This window comes from Schistocerca serialis, chromosome 5 (assembly GCF_023864345.2).
Source record: "Schistocerca serialis cubense isolate TAMUIC-IGC-003099 chromosome 5, iqSchSeri2.2, whole genome shotgun sequence".
In the NCBI taxonomy this organism is placed as follows: domain Eukaryota; kingdom Metazoa; phylum Arthropoda; class Insecta; order Orthoptera; family Acrididae; genus Schistocerca; species Schistocerca serialis.
In genome coordinates, this window is record NC_064642.1 from 611,755,848 (window position 1) to 611,778,452 (window position 22,605).

General features: G+C 40.2%; 1 protein-coding gene across 5 annotated transcripts in view; it reads left to right on the top strand.

The window, feature by feature from the left end:
* Nucleotides 1-22,605, top strand: part of LOC126481341 (MKRN2 opposite strand protein) — a 95,046-nt gene that overhangs the window by 37,114 nt on the left and 35,327 nt on the right. For 4 of the 5 annotated variants that reach the window (XM_050105031.1, XM_050105029.1, XM_050105030.1 and 1 more), the window contains one exon: nt 6,168-6,332. In XM_050105031.1, the coding sequence (XP_049960988.1) occupies nt 6,202-6,332 (131 nt within the window). In that variant the 5' untranslated portion in view covers nt 6,168-6,201. Of the gene's footprint in view, nt 1-6,167; nt 6,333-19,406; nt 19,566-22,605 lie in introns of those variants that run through there. The other variant, XM_050105033.1, reaches the window with a different exon arrangement.

Genomic DNA, 22,605 nt, shown 5'->3' on the forward strand with positions numbered 1-22,605 from the left:
GGTCGGCATGCTACTGGGGGACCATCAGTCATTTGAATGTGATGCACCGTGTCATGTGGTATGAACCTGGGAGCGCCGGGCGGTCTGGTCAAGTTCGGATAGTTAAGCAGTAATTCAGTGTACTCACCCTCCATAGCATGGACCAACTTGGCACTGTGCATTGCGGTGTTGCGACGGAATCCCGTGACTGCTAAGCCAGTGACGCTGTCTACCAAGCGTGCGTTCGTGACGTCCGGCAGCAGGTGGTAGTGCGCCAGGAGGTCAGCCCCGACGATCGCCTCCGTGACGTCAGCCACTGTAAAATTCCACTCGTACGCGCGACGTAGGCCGAGATAAAGCTCCATCCTCTGTGTGCCATATGTTGCAATGGAAGAATTGTTGGCAGGCGTCAGACGGAAGGCAGTTGGCGGCCGGCAACGATGTATGGCTGTTCGTGGTATGATACTCAGGTCCGACCCAGTGTCAATTAAAAACTTTACGCCGGAACTCCTATCGGTAACGAACAGGCGCTTGGAGGATAACTGGCAGTCGGTTGCGCCTATTGTCGACTGCCAGTGGCGTTTGGGTGCGCGCATGGCAATGTGCACTTTCTTGCCTGATTGCCGAATCATCGGTGGTACCAGCACAACGGTAGCTCCCCTTGCGGAGTGGTAGTACCGTCGGAAGATCTGCTTCTCGAACGCCGCCGTCTGTATCGGCTTCTTCTATTGTTGTCGTCGTCACGTGCCAGCAGCGCACTGACCTCAACCTTGGCCGCGAGTGAATCATGGTCAGCCCGTGCTACAGACGCGGTACTGTTTGCACTGTTGTCCAACGCCGCGACTGGGCTGACCTGAGCCGGTGTGATCGCGTCCTGAATCCGGTCTGCTAGCTGCGCCACGTCATCCAGCGGCATGTCCGTTTGTGAGGCGATTATGGCTTCTATTTGCTGCGGCAACCTACTGCTCCACAGCGTTCTGAGCAGACTGTCTGGCACAGTAACGGTGTCGACTTTACTGCATAGATGTCTCAGGTATTGAGAAGGCTTCCTGTCGCCAATTTCTTCCTGTGTCAGAACCTGACGTATCCGGTCCTCTTGTGACGCGGCCACCAGTCGAATCAACGCTGATGCCTGGCATAACCTCCAGCCTCTCGCGGTGCTGTGATTATGTCCTGCACCTCGGCTGCATAACGTTGCTCGAGTTGGCTCACAATCAGCGCAAATTTAGTTGCTTTGACCGTTATCCCAGCGCAGCTAAAACTTGCCTCTGCCTGCGCGAACCAGAGTACCGGGTTGTCGGGCCAGAACGGCGGCAAACGGACTGCAATCCTGGAGACTGCCTGCTGTTCGGTCATTATGTGCTCGTTACTTACGTAGCTCACGGCTGCTTCTTCTTAATCACGTCGGTCTCTGCTTGAATCACGTCGGGGTCACCACTTGTCAGGTTCAGCTAAACTGGTGGCTGTCCGACCTTTGCTTAACATGATTCAGAAGAATGAAAACCTTCAGATGAGCAACAATAACTTTATTGCGAGCGCGTGTCTGATGATGCCCGGCATGCATGGACCGATCGGAGTTACAAAATTTTGCTTCCGGCCTTTACAGAAGGATCCTTAATCCTCGGAAAACTTCCGTAGTTAGGAGAGAAACAGTACTCGTCCACACAAGCCAGGAGGCACGGAACTACAACCTAACTCAAAAAACAAGGAATAATAATAATATAAACAGAACGTATATAAAAGCTGGGCAACGGCCTAGCCGCAGTGGATACACCGGTTCCCGTGAGATCTCCGAAGTGAAGCACTGTCGGGCATGGCCGGCGCTTGGATGGGTGACCATCCAGCCGCCATGCACTGTTGCCATTTTTCGGGGTGCACTCAGCCTTGTGATGCCAATTGAGGAGCTACTCGACCGAATAGTAGCGGCTCCGGTCAAAGAAAACCATCATAACGACTGGGAGAGCGGTGTGCTGACCACACGCCCCTCCTATCCGCATCCTCATCTGAGGATGACACGGTGGTCGGATGGTCCTGGTGGGCCACTTGTGACCTGAAGACGGAGTTAAAAAAATATATATAAGCTAGAAAACACAGCGCCTCTAGAGGCTGGGCGCAGAACTACACTGACCTCGTGTACAGTAATTATGACCGCATAACACTGCACTGACACACGCGCACAGCACACACACACACACACACACACACACCGGCAAGCTTGAATTAGCGTGCGGCAGCGTCGCTACAAGTCTGTTCACTCCTACTATCCAATCGTGAGACAAACTACATTGACTTTTTGTGTATTGTAAAGCTTCTGCTACTTCTGATTGTTTTTATGCTATAGGCTTCACTGCCTCAGTTCTTGCACTCCATCCTGTTTCAGACAGTCAGCGAGGAGATCGACCTCCAGTGTGTTTTAGTAATGCTCTCCATTTTTATGGGCTTGCTCTAAAGAAATTGTACAGCTATATCAGACACCTGAGGAATGTATGTACTACTTCATTTCTTCTTGTAGCATGCAATCCTGAAAAGTTCAGAATACAAGCGGCTCAAGGAGAAAATGTTACCAGTGAGTTAATGTGTCTAATTTTTGGTTGCAGACCTTTTATTTAGCCTGACAAATTTTATCCATGATCAAGGCACTGACCATGACAGTTTTACGTTACATCCTGCCTCATATGTAGCTCACTCTTTCTTGTTATCACACTGCAGTCACCCACGTATCAACCATTCCTGCTTCCGTCACGTTCCTCCCAGCAATGCATGACACACAGCCCATTGACTGCCACATCCTATCAGTAGGATCACGCAGCAGTTGTCAATTGTAGTGGTGGAATAATAGAATACCCTACCACAAGAACTCCATGCCAATCTTGTGGCCAGCATGGTAATACATTGCAGAGCATACAGTGCCATCCGCGAAGCGCGCGCGCGCACACACACACACACACACACACACACACACACACACACACACACACACACACACACACACACTATGCATGCCTTGCTTTTTGTAATGTCGAGGGGACCATCATAAATCACAATTACTTAAGTGTAATTATTGTTTTTGTATAAAAGTGTCATTTCTGTTCAGATCATGTTTTTCTTTCAGTTACCTTCTGTATTATACTGTAGCAGTTCTTTCTATGTGTGGTCCAAATTTCATCAAGCTATATTACTTGTCAGAAACATGTAAAGCAAAAGTTACTTTTTTTTTATAAACTAGTGCACACCAGTGTAGTAACCACCATATTATAAATCTGCCTTTGTTGCTGTTGATGGGTTACTGTAACCCTGGCAAAGGATTCTCATAAGGTACTACTACTCAAAGCCTGGTGAACCAAGGTATTTAAAGTGGCGTCTCTCCTCTATTACTATTACTCTGTGATGGCAAGTGACAGGCAGAACCTTGCTCCCTAATTTGTTCCAGGTTGGCAGAGTTCATGAACTATTTTGTTATGACGGTGAACACAACTAAACATTAAATTTAAGTGAAACAAAATACATTGGTATGCAAGAGCATTCTTTCTCCATCTGTTTGTAATTTTGTTTCCAGCTCATGTGATTTTTCAAGCTTTAAGTAATTATATTTTGAAGCTTGTATGATTTTGCACATGAAGCTTTATGTAATTAATTTAGTCAGTCATGAATACTACTAGTCTGCATTGTATCAGACAACAGAAAACTAATATGTGATACTGCCTCAACTTTTTATGCTGATTTGAAATCTGTTTTCAATTTTTTCGTGTCACATACAGTATTGCTGCAATTTGACTTCAAAAATGTATTGGTATGCCAGTAGGTTATATGTATTGTTGCAGGGAAGTTCCTCAATGCGGCCCTGTATACCTGTAGGCTGTTGCACTTATTAATGCTATCTGATACTGTGTGACCTTGAAAGTGTTGTTTATCTCACAGGCTTGCATTACCACTGCTATATTGCAATTCTACTGCATATTTAAGACAGTATTAATAGAACAGTTCACCTGTTGTTTGTAGTTACTACAGTGTCAACACACAAGTGTGTGAACACTTGTGGAAATTATACAGCTCCTGTGCAGAGAATGGTTATCACAGACCTCATGAAAAAAGCTTACCATGCTTATTTTAAAATGAAACTTGATAACCAGTAGAAGGGTTTGACAGTTTGCCGCTGTTGTGCTGACAGGTTAAGATTGTGGACAAAAGGAAAGAAAACATGAATGCCGTTTGTGATTACTTCTGCTTATTTAATGTTCAGGAGTGCAATTTGAAAAATAAGAAACAAATTGTGCATCCAGTCATTGATTTAACCATTAGGCCAGTTGCACATGGAGAAGAACTGATTGCTCCTCTTCCTCTATCTGTTCTAGAGAATGCATGAGGAGATGATGAAAATGAAGTTGATGCCATTACCAAAGACGATAATGATATCTACCAGCCTGAATGCAACTTCATTGCACAACTCAAACATTGTTTATTGCACACCTGTTATCATCTCATATCAGATTTGAATTTGCCTAAGGAATCTGCACAGCTAAGTGGCTCCCGGTTAAAAAGTAAGAATTCTCTGGAACCAGGAACGCACTACCCAAGATACAGACCTTGGGTTACTGCAATAATATAAATAAGTTAATGCAGTTCTGTGACGTTGAACATGATCCTACTCTATGGAGACTTTTTCTAGATTCATCAACCAGGAGGCTGAAAGTGTGTTACTGCATAATGGGATTGAGTATATGTCCATTCCTGTGGCCCGTTCAGTTCAAGTGAAAGCTATGTATGAGAATGTGAAGATACTCTTAACAAGTACCCAACATGAGGAACACAAATGACTTATCTGCAGTGACTTCAAAGTTATTGGAATACTGTTAGCACAGCGAGCCAAGTTTACAAAAGTACCTTGCTGCATATGCAAAGGGAATAGTTGAGCAAGGCAAAGACATTGGAGTGTGAGAGTTTGGCCAGAGTGGAGAAATTTTGTGCTTGGAACTAAAAACATTCTGCACGAGCTGCTTGTGGGGGAGGGGGATCCTTGTTTCCACCACTACACGTAAAACTGGGCTTGATAAAGCAATTTCTAAAGGCTCTACTACAGGATGGGCCCTGCATCTAGTGCCTTTCCAAGAAATTTTCCTTTGTCACACAAGACAAGTTGAAATCTGAAATTTTTGTTGATCCTTAAATAAAGAAATTGATGATTTAGATAAGACAATGATGAAGAGGGAAAAAGATGCATAGATCACCTTCCGATCTGTTACTAAGAACTTTCTTAAGAATAACATAGTCACAAATACAAGGCCATTGCTGAAAAGCTGTTGCAAAATTTCAAGAAGATGGGTTGTAACATGAGTGTGAAAGTTCGCTTTCTACACTCGCATATTGACTACTTTCTGGAAAATTTGGGACATTATAGTGAAGAGCAGGGTAAACATTTTCACCAAGAAATTACGGCGATGGAGTTGAGGTGCCAGGGGAACTGGCATGCAACTATGATGGCCGACTACTGTTGGATGTTGAAGAATGACACTCATCATATGCAAGGATCTGAAAGGAAGTTAGAGGAAAGAAAGTTTAAAAATTAATGGAACACTGTTGACTTCTTGTTTTTATACTAGATAGTCGTGGAGATTAAAAAATCACCTTGTGTGAAATAGTGTTGAATATATTTGGGGTTCAGAAGTTAAAATCATCAAACTATTACCTCTTAATTTGCGTAAAAACCTGATGTGACAGACAAAAATTGACGTCATTTCTAGAATCCGCATAAAAAATTGATTCAAGAACACCTACTTTCTACAAATCATCTGACAAAAAGTTTTAAAATGCAGACTAGTGTAATTGTTTGCACCAAATTCAGTGTACAGGGAATGTCAAATATCCCTCAAAAAGCAGATTAGTTTGAGAAAGGCATTTCTATTTCATTTTTGCCGGAATATCTATAACATTGTAATAAAAATCAGGTATTGTGCACATATTTTCACTGTACATTTTGTTGTGTTGTAATGTTAGTGTTGAACTACAATTTAATGCTACATACACCCATTAGAATATTGACACTGTAGTTCTGTGCCTTTGCTGTCTTTAACAAACAGAGAGAGAAAATCTGTCCTCTCTCCCTGTGTATTATTTCTTATGTGTGAAGATTATTTGCATTTTCAAACTTGTGTAATACACATTTGAGATATATCTATGGTTGTTCTTTTCAGGTAGGGACAAGTTGTGACTGTAAGTCTGTGATTCATGGATACTGACCCTGGTATTATTTGTTTTCAACACTGTGATTCTAAAGTATTTTGTTTCGAATTACCAGAAAAATGTCCTGTGTGTCTAAGTCCTATGGCAAATACTGTACTTCCTCTTCCTCCATTCAGGTAAGAGATATTATCAGCATACATTAAATAATTTTCTTGCTTTTACTTAATTTTTGTCTGTATTGACCCATTTAGTAAGCTTGAGACACCTAATGTGCTAGACTGCAACATCATTAATACAGAAAATAAATATTCACCTCTGTCTTCTTTGTTTTTAACTTTGAAATTTTCCATGTAGTTGTGGTCTTGCCTTATCAAATTTCATTCTTTTCACGTGGCAAATATTTTAGAAATTATGGTGTCTTCAATAGGACATACAAACAATTTTCCAGTGGCATATATGAATGTTAATGACAAGGGTTGGAACCTTAATAGTGGCAACTATCTACTTACAATTTATACAAAATAGATACAAGCTTCAAAGTTTTACTGTCCTTCAGAGTCGTTACTGGCATTGTGTATAACCTGTTACCACTGATGTAAAAGTTGTAGGATACCCTTAGCAGCATCAGTTGTGTTGATAGTTTGAGAGGAGCAATCTGTTGCAGACAGATCTCTGCAACAGTTCTGAAGCGGATGACACCAAGTGCTTCCGTCATATTAGGACACAAATTGAAGTCCAGGGAATGTACTGGGTAATACAATACCTCCCAGCCCCATCAATCGAACAAATAAGTCACAGCTCGTGCCATGTGTATCTGAGCATTGTCCTGCAAAATGATGGGCAAGTCCTACAGAAAGTTTTGTCTCTTCTTTCTCTAAACTGATCACAGGCTATGTTCAAAAAATGAACAGCTTAGAGAAAGAAGCGGCAACATTTCGTGTGTGACATTCTCATCATTTTGCAGGACAATGTTTATCCATGTAGAAAAATCATTGGTATAGCTCACTTAGGATACGGTGACCGATGCGCAATGACCAGTTTTTGTCCAAAGTGCTGGGCGAGTTCATTCATTCGTTTGGAAGGGTAGGCCGATAAGCATCTTCCACCTTTTGGCTAAGCATCTTCCACCTTTCGGCTGGTCAGCGATGACAGAATTGAGGCGCACACCATGCAATCTTTCTCAAATGATTTTATTGAAACTATACGTAAAAAAATCAATGTTGCTTTATTTATTATAGCTACATATATCAGGTTCATGCTGCTGTGCCCATCATTTCATTAATGACCATAGTTATTGTGATATTTACGTGAAAAGTAAGACAATGCGCGAAATTTGGAAAAGTGTTAAGTGAAAAATAGAGTTTGCTATGATTTTGCATTTGTTGTTGCGTATGAATTTTAGCTAACATATTGAATTTTTCTTTAGACTTGGGTAGAAGTATGTATCTGTCACCAACATTGAGAAAATTGGTCTGATATAACACACTCATTTGTGGTCAAACCATGCCAGAGATAAAGACAGAGTGAAATATCCACAACACTCCTCATATTTCATAAGCAGTTTGAGATATCGAAATGAGATTTTGAAAAATGATAGCATTCAAAGAGGAGAGAATTTTACCATATCATTATTATGTAATACTTCATTATCTGCTGTGTTATTCCAATCACTACAGACTTTTTCGATGAAAGAATGTAGTTATTTAAGGCCATCGATAGCTGGTGAAATAAGAAATGCTATTGGTTTTGGAACAACATTTACTATGTAATCAAAAGTATACAGACACCCCCAAAAACATACGTTTTTCATATTAGGTGCATTGTGCTGCCACCTCCTGCCAGGTACTCCATATCAGCGACCTCAGTAGTCATTACACATCGTGAGAGAGCAGAAAGGGGCGCTCCGCGAAACTCACGGACTTTGAACATTGTCAGGTGATTGGGTGTCACTTGTGTCATGCGTCTGTATCCGAGAATATCCCTAGGTCCACTGTTTCAGATGTGATAGTGAAGTGGAAACGTGAAGGGACACATACAGCACAAAAGCGTACAGGCCGACATCGTCTGTTGACTCACAGAGACCGCCAACAGTTGAAGAGGGTCATAATGTGTAATAGGCAGACATCTATCCAGACCATCACACAGGAATTCCAAACTGCATCAGGATCCACTGCAAGTACTATGACAGTTAGGCAAAAAGTCAGGAAACTTAGATTTCATGATCGAGAGGCTGCTCATAAGCCACACATCATGTCGGTAAATGTCAAAATATGCCTCGCTTGGTGTAAGGAGCGTAAACATTAAGACAATTGAACAGTGGAAAAACGTTGTGTGGAGTGGCAAATCGTGGTACACAATGTGACAGTCCAATGGCCGGGTGTGTGTATGGCGAATGACCGGTGAATGTCATCTACCAGCATGTGTAGTGCCAACAGTAAAATTCAGAGGCAGTGGTGTTACAGTGTGGCCGTGTTTTTTGTGGAGGGCGCTTGCACTCCTTGTTGTTTTGCATGGCACTATCGCAGCAAAGGCCTACATTGATATTTTAAGTACTGTCTTGCTTCCCACTGTTGAAAAGCAATTCGGGGATGGCAATTACATCTTTCAACACGATTGAGCACCTGTTCATAATGTACGGCCTGTGGCGGAGTGGTTACACGACAATAACATCCCTGTAATGGACTGACCTGCACAGAGTCCTGACGTGAATCCTATAGAATACCTTTGGGATGTTTTGGAATGCCGACATTGTGCCAGGCCTCACCGACTGACATCATTATCACTCCTCAATGCAGCACTCTGTGAAGAATTGGCTACCATTCCCCAAGAAACCTTCCAGCATCTGATTGGACATATGCCTGCAAGAGTGGAAGCTGTCATCAAGGCTAAGGGTGGGCCAAGGCGATATTGAATTCCAGCATTACCGATGGAGTGCCCACGAACTTGTAAGTCATTTTCAGCCAGGTGTCCGGATACTTTTGATCACATAGTGTATATGAAAGCATTACATGTTTTTGCTTTCTCATAAGCTACTGAGTACTTTTTCTCAGTTCCTCACTTAATAAACTGCTTTTTCAGAATTCTCTCGCAGTTATGTCTGCGCAATATGTTAGTGAGGTGAGACAGTGTGAACTCCACTAAATTTTGGCAAAAGAAGTAAATTTTGACATAGCAGCCCTAGAAATGTGTAGACTTTACTCAAAATTCACCATTCATGACATTCCTCTGAAAGTTACAGTTGGTTAACAAGCCAGACGAAAATAAATTGCTGCATATTCAGAGGAATTCCTATTAGATACTGACGAAAGCAGAGGTGACAATAGATCTTTTTGAATGGTCACCATGCAAGTATGGGCGTGGAGGGGCCCCACTTAATATTTACAAAAGATGTAAGCGTAGGCTTCAGTTTAGAATGGCACCTCCACTCCAGCACACGGCATTTCCCCTACAGTACTCTTGAGTGCCCCCCTCCCCTCCCCCTTGCCCACCACCACTGCTGCTCTCCCCATGCTTCCCCAGATAACTGTGCATCTAGCATCCAAGGCATTTGGCGCCCACTATAGTTGTGGCTTTGCTGAAAGAATTCCTCTTTGTATCAAATGTGAAGTGTAGGCAACAAAACAAGAACTGTCTAACAAACTCTTTGCACTTCAGATAATCTTTGAGCTTAGAGTCTCTAATCTGTTGAAGTAGTAAGAACAGACAGTTGAAAAATTACCAGATCAGATGAAGGGTAGAGTGCAAACACAGTCCACATGGGGTATCCTAGCAATTTTAACAGTCACCTGTGAACAATTAAACCAAGTACAAGGGGTTACTAAAAAAAAACTGGAATTATTTTTTAAAAGCTATATATTTTCAAATTGAATTCAAAACAACTTTATCCACTTCAAAATACTCTGCATTACAACTGCATTCCACCAGTGCTTCCCCTGTTCAAAACATTTTTTGGTCATCTTTACAAATGGTTGACAGCTCCTCCCTAGTTTTTTTCTTGACTTCTTCAATTTTGTCAAATCAGTGACCTTCTATGCCCATTTTCATATGTTGAAATGAGAAAAAGTCCCATTGAGCTAGGTCAGGCAAGTCAGGTGTGTGGGGCAGCAGAACCATGTCATTTTTAGCCAAAAAGTGCCTAACATAGATGGCTGTGCGCGCAGGTGCATTGGTTGGGAGAACCAGTCTCCAGTCCACCACAAATTGCGTCTTTTTGAAGAACACTGTTGCGCAGTCTAATCTCTGACAGTCAGTCAATTGCCCATTGGTGCTCTGTGAGCATAAGCTCTCAAATTTTTGCAATATTTTTGTCGGTTCAGATAGTTGATAGATGTCCAAAATGAGATTTGTCGTCAGGCGACGTGTCACAATTTTTAAATCAAGCAAACTACTCATACAGCTGAGGTTTTCCCAAAGCATGATCTTGATAAGCTTTTTCAACGTTAAAACAGTTTCGGGAGCATTTTTACCAAGTAGAAAACAACATTTCACTGCTGTGCATTGTTCACTTAAGCTTGTCATCATAAGAAACGAAACAAGAACAAAACAGTGCTAGCAAAAACAATCACTGCAGATGAACAGAACAAGGTAGGTTGGCAACATAGGCAGCACTAAACTGACAGTGAGCTGTGGCAGAAATGAGTACTACACAAGCTCTGCCTACAGCAATGTTGTTCTGATTTTTTTTGGATACCCTCTCTTATATATGAGGGTGAGCACCAGATAGATTTAAGATTACTTGAGATTTAAATTGAAAATGTTCAGATGCAAGTACTGATCTTGCCCAAGGCAGATGATAACAGCGTGGAGGGTATCTGTCTGTGATGGATCTGATTGGGGATCGGTGCTCGTGATGAAGGCTTCCATAAAAATGAGGTATCTATTAATGAGGAAGGTGGGAAGACGGTATCTGGATATATACGAAAAAAAAACCTTTGACATTTAAATGAACTGAGTTGTCAAATCTGCACATTTATGATAGCTGAATAAATATTAAACAAATAACTTGATAATTTAATTGGATAGATGAAAAACCTACTTGCTAAGTGGTGACAGAACACACACGCAAAAGACAGTTGTAATTGGCAAGCTTTTGGAGCTAGTGGCTTCTTCTTCAGGCAGAGGGGTTGAAGGGAAAGAAAGAGTGGTGAAGCAAAAGGACTGGAGAAGTCTAGGAAAAGGGGTGGGTATTGGGAAGTCACCCAGAACAGCGGGTGAAGGGAGGCTTACTGCATCAGACGAGATTTGAAAACCTAAGAGCTTAAAGCTGAAAGTTGGTGTTTATGTAAGACAGAGATTACTGCTTAAACATCATTCATGAGTTAATGAGAGTGAAAAGCTAGGTTCATTGTACGTAATGGAGGTGGGAGGGGGGCGGTGAAAAATAAACAGTTAAGACAATGATAGATGTAGAAAACTAAAATGGAGTGCAGAAAAGAGTAGTTACTGTGGAAAAATGCTGAGACGGAAGAAATTAACGTAAATTAAGGCCAGGTGGGTGGCGAGAACCAAGGACATGTTGTAGCGCTAGTTCCCACATGCAGAGTTCTGAGAAACTTGTGTCTGGGGGAAGAATCCAGATGTCGCGTGTGGTGAAACAGGCACTGAGATCACAGTTTTCATGATGTAGAGCATCCTCTGCAACTGTATATTGCGTTTCGCCAGTATACACCCTCTGCCTGTGCCCATTCATCCTAATTGATAATTTGGTGGTAGTCATGCCAATGTAAAAGGCCGAACAGTGTTTACATAAATTCTGGTATATGACATGTTTCGCTTCATATGTGGCTCTCCCTTTGATAGTATATGTTTTGCCAGTTACAGGACTGCTATAGGTGGTGGTAGGAGGATGCAAAGGGCAAGTCTTGCAGTGGAGATGGTCACAGGGGTAAGAGCCATAGGGTAGGGAGATGCGTGCAGAAGGAGAATAGGGTCTGACAAGAATATTGTGTAGATGGTAGGGCAGCGAAAAGCCGTTCTAGGTGTGGTGGGCAAAGTCTCAGACAGCATGAATCTCAATTCAGGGAATGATTTTAGGAAGTCATGGCCCTGTCGAAGTAGCTGATTAATAGATTCCAGACCAGGATAATACTGAGTCACCAGTGGTGTGCTCCAAAGTTGTTTTTTGGAGGGATCAGGAGTACCAGGATTGGATGTGATGGCCCAGGAAATCTGATTTTGAACTTGGTGGGTTAACTACGTACAGTGAAGGCTGAGGTGGGAATGGTGGTATATTGCTGTAAAGAGTCTGCATCAGAAAAATATGTTTGCCTCAGTTGCCAAGGCTTTGTGAGGCAGTGTATTTGACATGGAAATGTTGGCAACTGTCAAAATGTAAATACTGTTCTTTGTTGGTAGGTTTAATGTGGACAGGAGTGTTTAGCTGGCCTTTGGTGAGGATGAGATCAACGTCGAGGAAAGTGGCATGGGATTCAGAATAAGACCATGTGAAATTTAATTGGGAGAAAGTATTCAGAGATTCCAGGTCAGCCTCAGCATCAGTTCATATGATACAGATGTCATCAGTGTATCTAAACCAAACCAGGGGCTGAAGACTTATGGATCCCAGGAAAGCCCTCTCCAAGTGACCATGAAAAGATTGCCATAGGAAGGGGACATCCTGGTTCTCATGGCCGTACTCCTGATATGTTTGTTTGTCTGCCCCTCAAACATGAAGTAGTTTTTGGTAAGTATAAAGTTGATTAAGGTAAGAAGGAAGGATGCCATGGGTCTGGAATCAGGTGGGAGCTGACCGAGGAAATGTTCAGCAACAGACAGACCACATACGTGGGGGATGTTGGTGTAGAAGGAGGTATCATCAATGGTGACAAGCAAGGTGTGTGGTGGGAGTGGGATGGCACAGATTTCAGGCAGTATAGGATATGGTTGGTTTGGTATCTTTGATACAAGAGAGGAGTCTTTGTACTGTGGGTTGCAGGTGCTGATTAACTAACGCAGCAACTATAGGATGGCCAGGATGCTTGGGTTTGTGGATCTTAGAAAAATGGTAAAAGGTGGGGGTGTGTGGTTTGGGGTGAAAAGTTCAATGGCTTGAGGTGTTCGTCCTTGTGAGGGGCCTGAGGTTTTAAAGGAGGGACTGCAGGTCAGTTTGAACCACAGGGATGGGATCTTGATGGCAGACGCTGTATGTAGAGGTGTCAGACAGCGGGCGTATATCTTCACTAACATACTCCTTTCGGTCAAATACTACAGTGGTAGAGCCTTTGTCTGCTGGGAGGATAATGATGGAGTCATCAGTTTTTAGGGAATATAGAACCTGGAGTTCTGCAGAGGACAGTTTTGGGTCATGTTGTAGGGACCTGACGAAAGGCTGTGAACCAATGCTGGATGTGAGGAATTCTTGGTAGGCTAATAGGGGATGATTTTGAGGTAGTGGTGGTGGATCAAGTTGGGATCGTGGCCTGAACTGTTCAAGACAGGGTTCAGTGTCAGGTGTACTGTTGGAAAGGTTTTGGGATTGCGTTGCAAGGTGATATTTCCAATTGGTATTACATGTGAAAGAAAGTAGGTTCTTCACCAAAGCAGCATGATCAAATGTAGGTTTAGGGATGAAAGTGAGACCCTCGGATAATACAGATAATTCAGGAGTGGAGAGTGCTTTAGATGAGAGACTAAGGGCACTGTACTGTTGTGACTGGGTCTTATGATTATGAGTTATTCTTGGTGTGGGAGGCATCAGTGAAGGCTGTGGAATGTTAAGGAGGTTGGCCAACCTCGGTTTGTAGGAAAGAAGTAGTGGTTGATGGTGTGACTGTTTAGGGAACTGTAGAAGGACAGGAAGGGAAACACCACTGTTCAGTTAGTTTAGGAGAAGGTGGGATAGCTTTTTGAGGTGAAGTGTTTAGGAGAAGGTGGGATAGCTTTTTGAGGTGAAGTCTGGCATGCTGTTGCAGTTTGAAGTTGGCTTGGCAGATGATACCATCCGAGGAAACATGAGGGGCAGGTAACTGCAGGATTTTGTAGAAAGAGAGAAGTCTGGTGGAGTCGAAATTGGCTGATGAGACATATAGATCACAGATTAGCTGGTAAGAGCAAGAGATTGCTGTATTTGAAGCTGTAAAAGAGCCTGGTGTAGAGTAGGATTACATCCAGAAACAGAGACGATCAATGTAAGGCCTTTCGGAGTCACTCCGTGGGACAAGCACGTTTCATGAAACAGAATGTGAGATCTTAGTTTTGATAGCATGTTTTCAAAAAGAACAAATGTAATATGAGATAGGATTCATCATAGTTTGAAGAGTTAGAAATCATGGAAGTGACAATAAATAAATAAAAGCTGTGGGTGGGAAAGATAGAAAAACAGAAGAAAAATGAGGGAAAAAATTGGAAAAATCAGAAAGAAAATTCATACAAAAACATTAATAAGACATAATGAGTAGGAGGTCTATATGATATGATATGAAAAAAATGTTATATTAAAAGAAAAAAAGAAGAAAGTCGTGAAAACAGACAGAATTTTAAAAACCGGGTAAACAGAAAGCAAAAGTCATAGGAGAATATGTAGACTACTTAGCTTGGCAATTAAAGTGACGTAATAGACGGCAATAAAAGTCAATCAGAGCAGTTTGCTGAAAAACAATTTCACAAAAACGTGAAAGAATTATGTATAAACAAGATAAGTGGATGATGAGAAAAAAAATAGCTGCCAAATTTGTGAATAGATTGGTGAAAGATGATCGGTAGAAGGCCATACAGTGTAATGAACCAAATTCGTAGATAACAATGGAATTGTGTTATATGTATATAAAAATAGAGCCATATATGAGCACAGAAATCACTACTAGAAAAGATAAGGGGCAATGTGTTGTTTAATCTTGGTGTTACAGATAAATAAACGAACAGATTAGCATATAAGGTAGAAAACAGACAACAATTTAAACAAGACAGACAACAACAAAGACTGACAAGAGGCTTACATAAGAAGGAATGATGGCCACATGGGCTAATACATCAACAAAAACAACCAGTTTTTGACAAAATAATTTAATTGGGTACATATGCATCTGTTGTACAATGGATAGCAGTAGGACGTAAAATGGAAGTTTGCAAGGGAATACGTAAGCATGTGCTCTGTTAAAAATATCACGTTTATTCAAGAAGAACAGCTGAACAGACTAATAAGCTAAACAACTTATAAATGGGTGATGTTTGCTGTTCTTCGCAACACTCTCGTCTGTTACAAAATTACATTTACAACTGCATCTTGGATATCCCAACACGATTTATCATTAACTATGGAAGAGTCAGACGAATCTTTTAGTGGCGACATTCACACACATATACTCGTATAATAGATACTCAGGGCAAATATAAGAATATAGAAAAACTTCGCCAGTAAGCACATGGTTGGCAAACGGTCATTCCCTCGTCTGGAGTGCACGAAGCAAGTGAACAAGAATGCATTGATAAGAATAACCTGTTAATAGTTGCACCACAGAAGAAATTCTGAAGCTAATTTGGAAGTTTTACCCTGAGAATCAGTAACTGTGACATGTAATGATTCTCACAATTCGTGGACACGTGATCGTCACAAACAAAAATTGTGCATAAAATGAGTAGTAAAATTCAGAATAGCTGACCAAATTGGACAGGATACATTACTATGAGTCATGATCTGCTAACTTACAGCTCTCAGATCTGTACGTAACACATGCTGAGACAACAAGGACATGTGGAAACTAGATTCCGAACCGATCTGTTCTATTATCCTAGACCTGTGAGATCACCTACAAACTAAATCAGACTGAACTGAGAAAATACAGCACAAGTTCACATGTTTGAACAGAAGTAGAGCAGAACAGCGGCTTGCACGCCTGAGCAAGTGCAACTGGTTATAATGTCAAAATCAACCAGAAAAATTCCATATACTACTCAACGAGCAGTGAGCAATGAGAGCAAGATGTTAATTTTGACTGGAACTGAAATCTACAAAAATAAGATAATGAATTAACTATGAATAGGCATACTCACACTTAGTCAGTGTCACCTGTCTCACACCTCCCAGACCAGACTGCCGAGCAAACTCTTTCGGAGCCCACACATCCCATTCCTCTGGAAGTGCCCAGAGAGCTCCCAATTGAGTGGTGCCAACCTGTACAAGAGCTTCATCCAAGGCCAACAGAAACCTCTTTGCTGCCTGGTATGTATTTTATAGGATTGGCTATTCTGACACAGAAGCAGGCGACTTTTAGTCCCACAGATCTAGATACTGAAATTTATGTTGTACACTCTCATACATGCTTTTCATTCATCAGGTGAGAGGAGGAGATGATGTCTATACTGACATATTGCACGTAGCTACATTGAATATGCCTGTGGGGCTCCAGTAATTACCAAAAATCTTAGTAAAATGAAGATAGTATACCGTACAGCCACTATACACACACTCAGCTTCTATTGGTTGTTTTTTTAATGTAGTTTACAGTTTGCATCCACAATTGTGGTACCAGAGGTGGGTACATTAGGTTAAATGTTAAGCAAAATGATGAAGAGGTTCATGTAAAGATCTTTCAAGCCTACATGTTAAAAATCAGGATAATGGTGTACATTTAGTGAGTTATATAACTGAGTGAAGATAAAGGATATCGCTACCCGAAGATCTAGTGGATGACACTGTCAGAAGATACCACATTCAGTTCAAGCACTGTGATACTGTCAACTTATTCTGCATTATTATTCAGGAAAGGAAATAGCAGACTCTAAGAAGTGGAAAAATAGTTACAGTGAAAACATGACTTCAGTCAGTGCACGAACTATTCTAATTTACCAACTAATGGCGAATTTTATACATTACATTACAAATTATTGTGTGTCAGTTTTCTAGGGCCACTCCTAAAGTGTCAGTTCATGCATCAGTTTGTAGGATTTATTAAAAACCCAAGACAATGTCTAAAAATTCTAGAACAACCTATTCAATTTTGTGGACAGATAAACAAAATACATGTGTTCACATTTCCATCTGAACTTTTTCATTTACATGTAATTATCATTGTCATGCTATATTTAACATAAATCAGATACATGTAGCACTTTACTCCATGAAGGGCATCTGTTTAAACAGCGAAATCATGATTTACTGCAAGTTTTAATGTGCACATATTTTTGTGTTAATATTAAACTGTGTACATGTTTTGCATATTTAATGTAATTTGGATGCTGTTAAGTACACCAGTAAACCAGTGTTTATGCACATAAACACTGGTTGCAATATTTCATTAGCTTAATTTTTGTGCAGTTTTTTCCCCCTTAGATTGGAAAGAGATATTACAGGCAATTGTAAAGTTTTACAGGTTGATATTTGTATGCTGAAGTGTATATGACAATGCACATTTACTTAAAAAAAAAGAAATCATTGATGATGTAAGAAAAAATAGCACAATGTTCCTTGTATTACTTTGTGTTGACTGCAATGATGAACGCTATGAAAACTAGAGTTATTGTTAAGTAGTGTTCAACTTAAGTAGTATGTTCATTTTAAGTGTTTTCATAAAGTTCTTTTTTGAATTATTGCATTACACCTTTTATAGTTTGGGTGTTAAATATTCCAGTGGGTGCCTAACCAGGTTAGTTAGTTAGCTGGTTGCGTGTTCCATTTATTAGTTGCACAGTACAGTAGCCGTTATGATGTGGAACGTATATGTATATATATACAGGGTGGTCCATTGATAGTGACCGGGCCAAATATCTCACGAAATAAGCATCAAACGAAAAAACTACAAAGAACGAAACTCGTCTGGCTTGAAGGAGGAAACCAGATGGCGCTATGGTTGGCCCGCTAGATGGCGCTGCCATAGGTCAAACGGATATCAACTGCATTTTTTTAAATAGGAACCCCCATTTTTTTATTACATATTCGTGTACTATGTGAAGAAATATGAATGTTTTAGTTTGACCACTTTTTTCGCTTTGTGATAGATGGCGCTGTAATAGTCACAAACATATGGCTCACAGCTTTAGATGAACAGTTGGTAACAGATAGGTTTTTTAAATTAAAATACAGAACGTAGGTACGTTTGAACATTTTATTTCGGTTGTTCCAATGTGATACATGTACCTTTGTGAGCTTATTATTTCTGAGAACGCATTCTGTTACAGCATGATTATCTGTAAATACCGCATTAATGTAATAAGTGCTCAAAATGATGTCCGTCAACCTCAATGCATTTGGCAATAAGTGTAACGACATTCCTCTCAACAGCGAGTAGTTTGCCTTCCGTAATGTTCGCACATGCATTGACAATGCCATCTGGTTTACAATACAGAGTTAAAGATTAATATTTTTATTATTTACGCCATTCCCTTAAATGGCACAAAATGCATATACTATATTTATAGATTTATTTATTTTTATTCAAGAATTTATCTATGGCATAGAAGGAGTTGTCAAGGAGATATGATTTCAATTTATTTTTGAAGCTATTACTGCTGTCTGTTGGACATTTTATTTCATCTGGTAATTTGTCGAAAATTTTTATAGCAGCATATTTTACCGCTTTCTGTGCCAAAAATAGGTTGCATAAAGGATAGTGTAAGTCTTTCTTTTTCTGGTATTATAATCATGAATTTCACTGTTGTTTTTAAACTGGTCCATGTTGTTGAGAACAAATTTCATTAGTGAGTAAATGTACTGTGAGGCTGTTGTAAGAATTCCCAATCTTTTAAAAAGATGCCTACAAAATGTGCGACTATGAACCCCACACATTATTCTAACCACTTTCTTTTCAGCAGTGAATACTTTTTGTCTAAATGTTGAGTTACCCCAAAATATTATTCCGTATGACATCAGAGAGTGAAAGTATGTTAGTTTACTAATTTCTATATCCTCAAAATTGGCAATTATTCTGATTGCAAAAGTTACTGAACCTAGTTCCTTTAGAAGATCCAAAATATGAATTTCCCAATTAAGATTCTCATCTGTATGTACATCCAAAAACTTAGTATGTTCTACCCTGTCTACTGATTTCTGTTGAAGTGTTATATTTAGTATGCTCTACCCTGTTGACTGGCTTCTGTTGATGTGTTATATTTATTGAAGGAACTGTACTTTTTGCAGCAGAAAATTGAATGTACTGTGTTTTTCAGAGTTTAGAGCAAGCCCATTTGCAGAAAACCAATTAAAGACTTTTCCAAAGACCTTATTTGTATCATATTCAATTGGAGTTTCTTTTACTGGATTAATAATGATTAATAATTGTATCATCAGCAAACAGTGTCAGTTCAGCTTCCTGTTTCAGATAGGAAGGGAGGTCATTAAAATATGTCAAGAACGGAAGGGAACCCATGATTGAACCCTGTGGAGTACCTAACGTAATTTCACCCCAGTTAGATGAAGCGGCAAACTTATTTAAATCACTTGACCCATATAAGGAAACTTTTTGGTTCCTGTTCTGTAGGTATGACTTAAACCACTAATATGCTATTCCATTTATACCATAGAATCCTAATTTCTGTAACATAATGTCATGGTTCACACAATCAAATGCTTTGGACAAGTCACAGAAAATTCCTATTGGTGACATTTTACTATTTAAAGACCCTATTATGTGGACAGTGAAACTGTATATTGCTGTCTCAGTGAAACAACATTTTTGAAATCCGAACTGTGATTTACTAAGTATCCCGTTACTGTTGAGATGGCTAACCACTCTCGAGTACATTACTCTCCCGAAGACTTTTGAAAATGCTGTAAGTAAGGATACTGGCCGATAATTATTGACATCTGTGGTGTCCCCCTTTTTGTAGAGAGGCCTGACAATGGCATATTTTAACTTCTCTGGGAAAATACCTTGAGTTAGTGATGCATTACGTATGTGACTCAGAACATCAGCTTTAATTGCTCCATATTGTTTTAATATCTTATTAGAGATGTCATCTTCTCCAACAGAACATTTATTTTTCAAAGATTTAATAATTTTACTTATTTCACAACAGGTTCTCAGGGGAAAGTTAATTTGACTAATTTTTTTCAAAACAGACTCTTCCATGTACTACCTGCCTTTTTCTTTTGAACTGTTATCACCAATTTTTTTCTCCTACACTTAAGTAATCATTGTGAAATACATTAGCTACTTGTGTACTGTTGGTTAGTATGGTCTCGTTCTGTTTAATAGGAATAGTACCTACCCGAGTGCTTACTTTTCCTGTCTCCCTCCTAACAACATTCCATATTGATTTGATTTTATTGCCGGAGTTGTTAATTTCTTCTCTAACATAAACATTTTTCGATTTCCTTACAACATTTTTTCAGTATGTTACAATAATTTTAATAGTGTAAAACTACTTCTGGATCTTTACTACCTCTTGCTGTCTCATACAGTTTTCTTTTCTTTTCTGAGGGCACTTTAATACCTGTAGTAATCTGAGGTTTCTTTGAAAAGTGTGTGGCATTACATTTAGTAATTTTCTTTGGGAAACAATTTTCAAAAAGGGACATAAATTTGTTGTTGTTGGTGTGGCCTTCAGACCAGAGACTGGTTTGATGAAGCTCCCCATGCTACCCTCTCCTGTGCAAGCTTCTTCATCTCCAGTACAGAATGTGTTTAGTGTATTTAACTCTTGGTCTCCCTCTACAATTTTTACCCTCCACGCTGCCCTCCAATACTAAATTGGTGATCCCTTGATGCCTCAGAATATGCCCTATCAACCGATCCCTTCTTCTAGTCAAGTTGTGCCACAAATTTCTCTTCTCTCCAATTCTATTCAATACCTCCTAATTAGTTATGTGGTTTACCCATCTAATCTTCAGCATTCTTTTAGAGCACCACATTTCGAAAGCTTCAGTTCTCTTCTTGTCTAAACTATTTATCGTCTACATCACACTTTCATACATGGCTACACTCCATACAAATACTTTCAGAAATGACTTCCTGACACGTAAATCTATACTCGATGTTAACAAATTTCTCTTCTTCAGAATAGCTTCCCTTGCCATTGCCAGTCTACATTTTATATCCTCTCTACTTCGACCATCATCAGTTATTTTGCTCCCTAAATAGCAAAACTCATTTACTACTTTAGGTGTCTCATTTCCTATTCTAATTCCCGCAGCATCACCCAATTTAATTCAACTACATTCCATTATCCTCATTTTGCTTTTGTTGATGTTCATCTTATATCCTCCTTTCAAGATACTGTCCATTCTGTTCAGCTGCTCTTCCAGGTCCTTTGCTGTCTCTGACAGAATTACAATGTCATTGGTGAACCTCAAAGTTTTTATTTCTTCTCCATGGATTTTAATTCCTACTCCAAATTTTTCTTTTGTTTCCTTTACTGCTTGCTCAATATACAGATTGAATAACATTGGGGATAGGCTACAACCCTGTCTCACTCCCTTCCCAACCACTGCTTCCCTTTCATGCCCCTCGACTCTTATAACTGCCATCTGGTTTCTGTACAAACTGTAAATAGCCTTTCGCTCCGTGTATTTTACCCCTGCCACCTTTAGAATTTGAAAGAGAGTATTCCAGTCAACATTGTCAAAAGCTTTCTCCAAGTCTACAAATGCTAGAAACGTAGGTTTGCCTTTCCTTAATCTATTTTCTAAGATAAGTCATAGGGTCAGTATTGCCTCACGTGTTCCAACACTTCTACGGAATCCAAACTGATCTTCCCCGAGGTCGGCTTTCACAAGTTTTCCATTCGTCTGTAAAGAATTTGCATTAGTATTTTGCAACCGTGGCTTATTAAACTGATAGTTCGGTAATTTTCACATCTGTCAACACCTGCTTTTTTGGGGATTGGAATTATTATATTCTTCATGAAGTCTTAGGGTATTTCGCCTGTCTCATATGGAATGTTGTCTACTCCCGGGGCCTTGTTTCAACTTAGGTCTTCCAGTGCTCTGTCAAACTCTTCACGCTGTATCATATCTTCTGTTTCATCTTCATCTACATTCTCTTCCATTTCTATAATATTGTCCTCAATAACATCGCCCTTGTACAGACCCTCTATATACTCCTTCCACATTTCTGCTTTCTCTTCTTTGCTTAGAACTGGGTTTCTATCTGAGTTCTTGATATTCATGCAAGTGGTTCTCTTTTCTCCTAAGGTCTCTTTAATTTTCCTCGAGGCAGTATCTATCTTACCCCTAGCGATATGCGCCTCTACATCATTACACTTGTCCTCTAGCCATCCCTGCTTAGCCATTTTGCACTTCCTGTCGATCTCATTTTTGGGATGTTTGTGTTCCTTTTTGCCTGCTTCATTTACTGCATTTTTGAATTTTCTCCTTTCATCAATTAAATTCAGTATCTCTTCTGTTACCCAAGGATTTCTATTAGCCCTCATCTTTTTACTTACTTGATTCTCTGCTGCCTTCACTAGGTACTTCATCCCTCAGAGCTACCCATTCTTCTTCTACTGTATTTCTTTCCCCCATTCCTGTCAATCATTCCCTAATGCTCTCCCTGAAGCTCTCTACAACCTCTGGTTCTT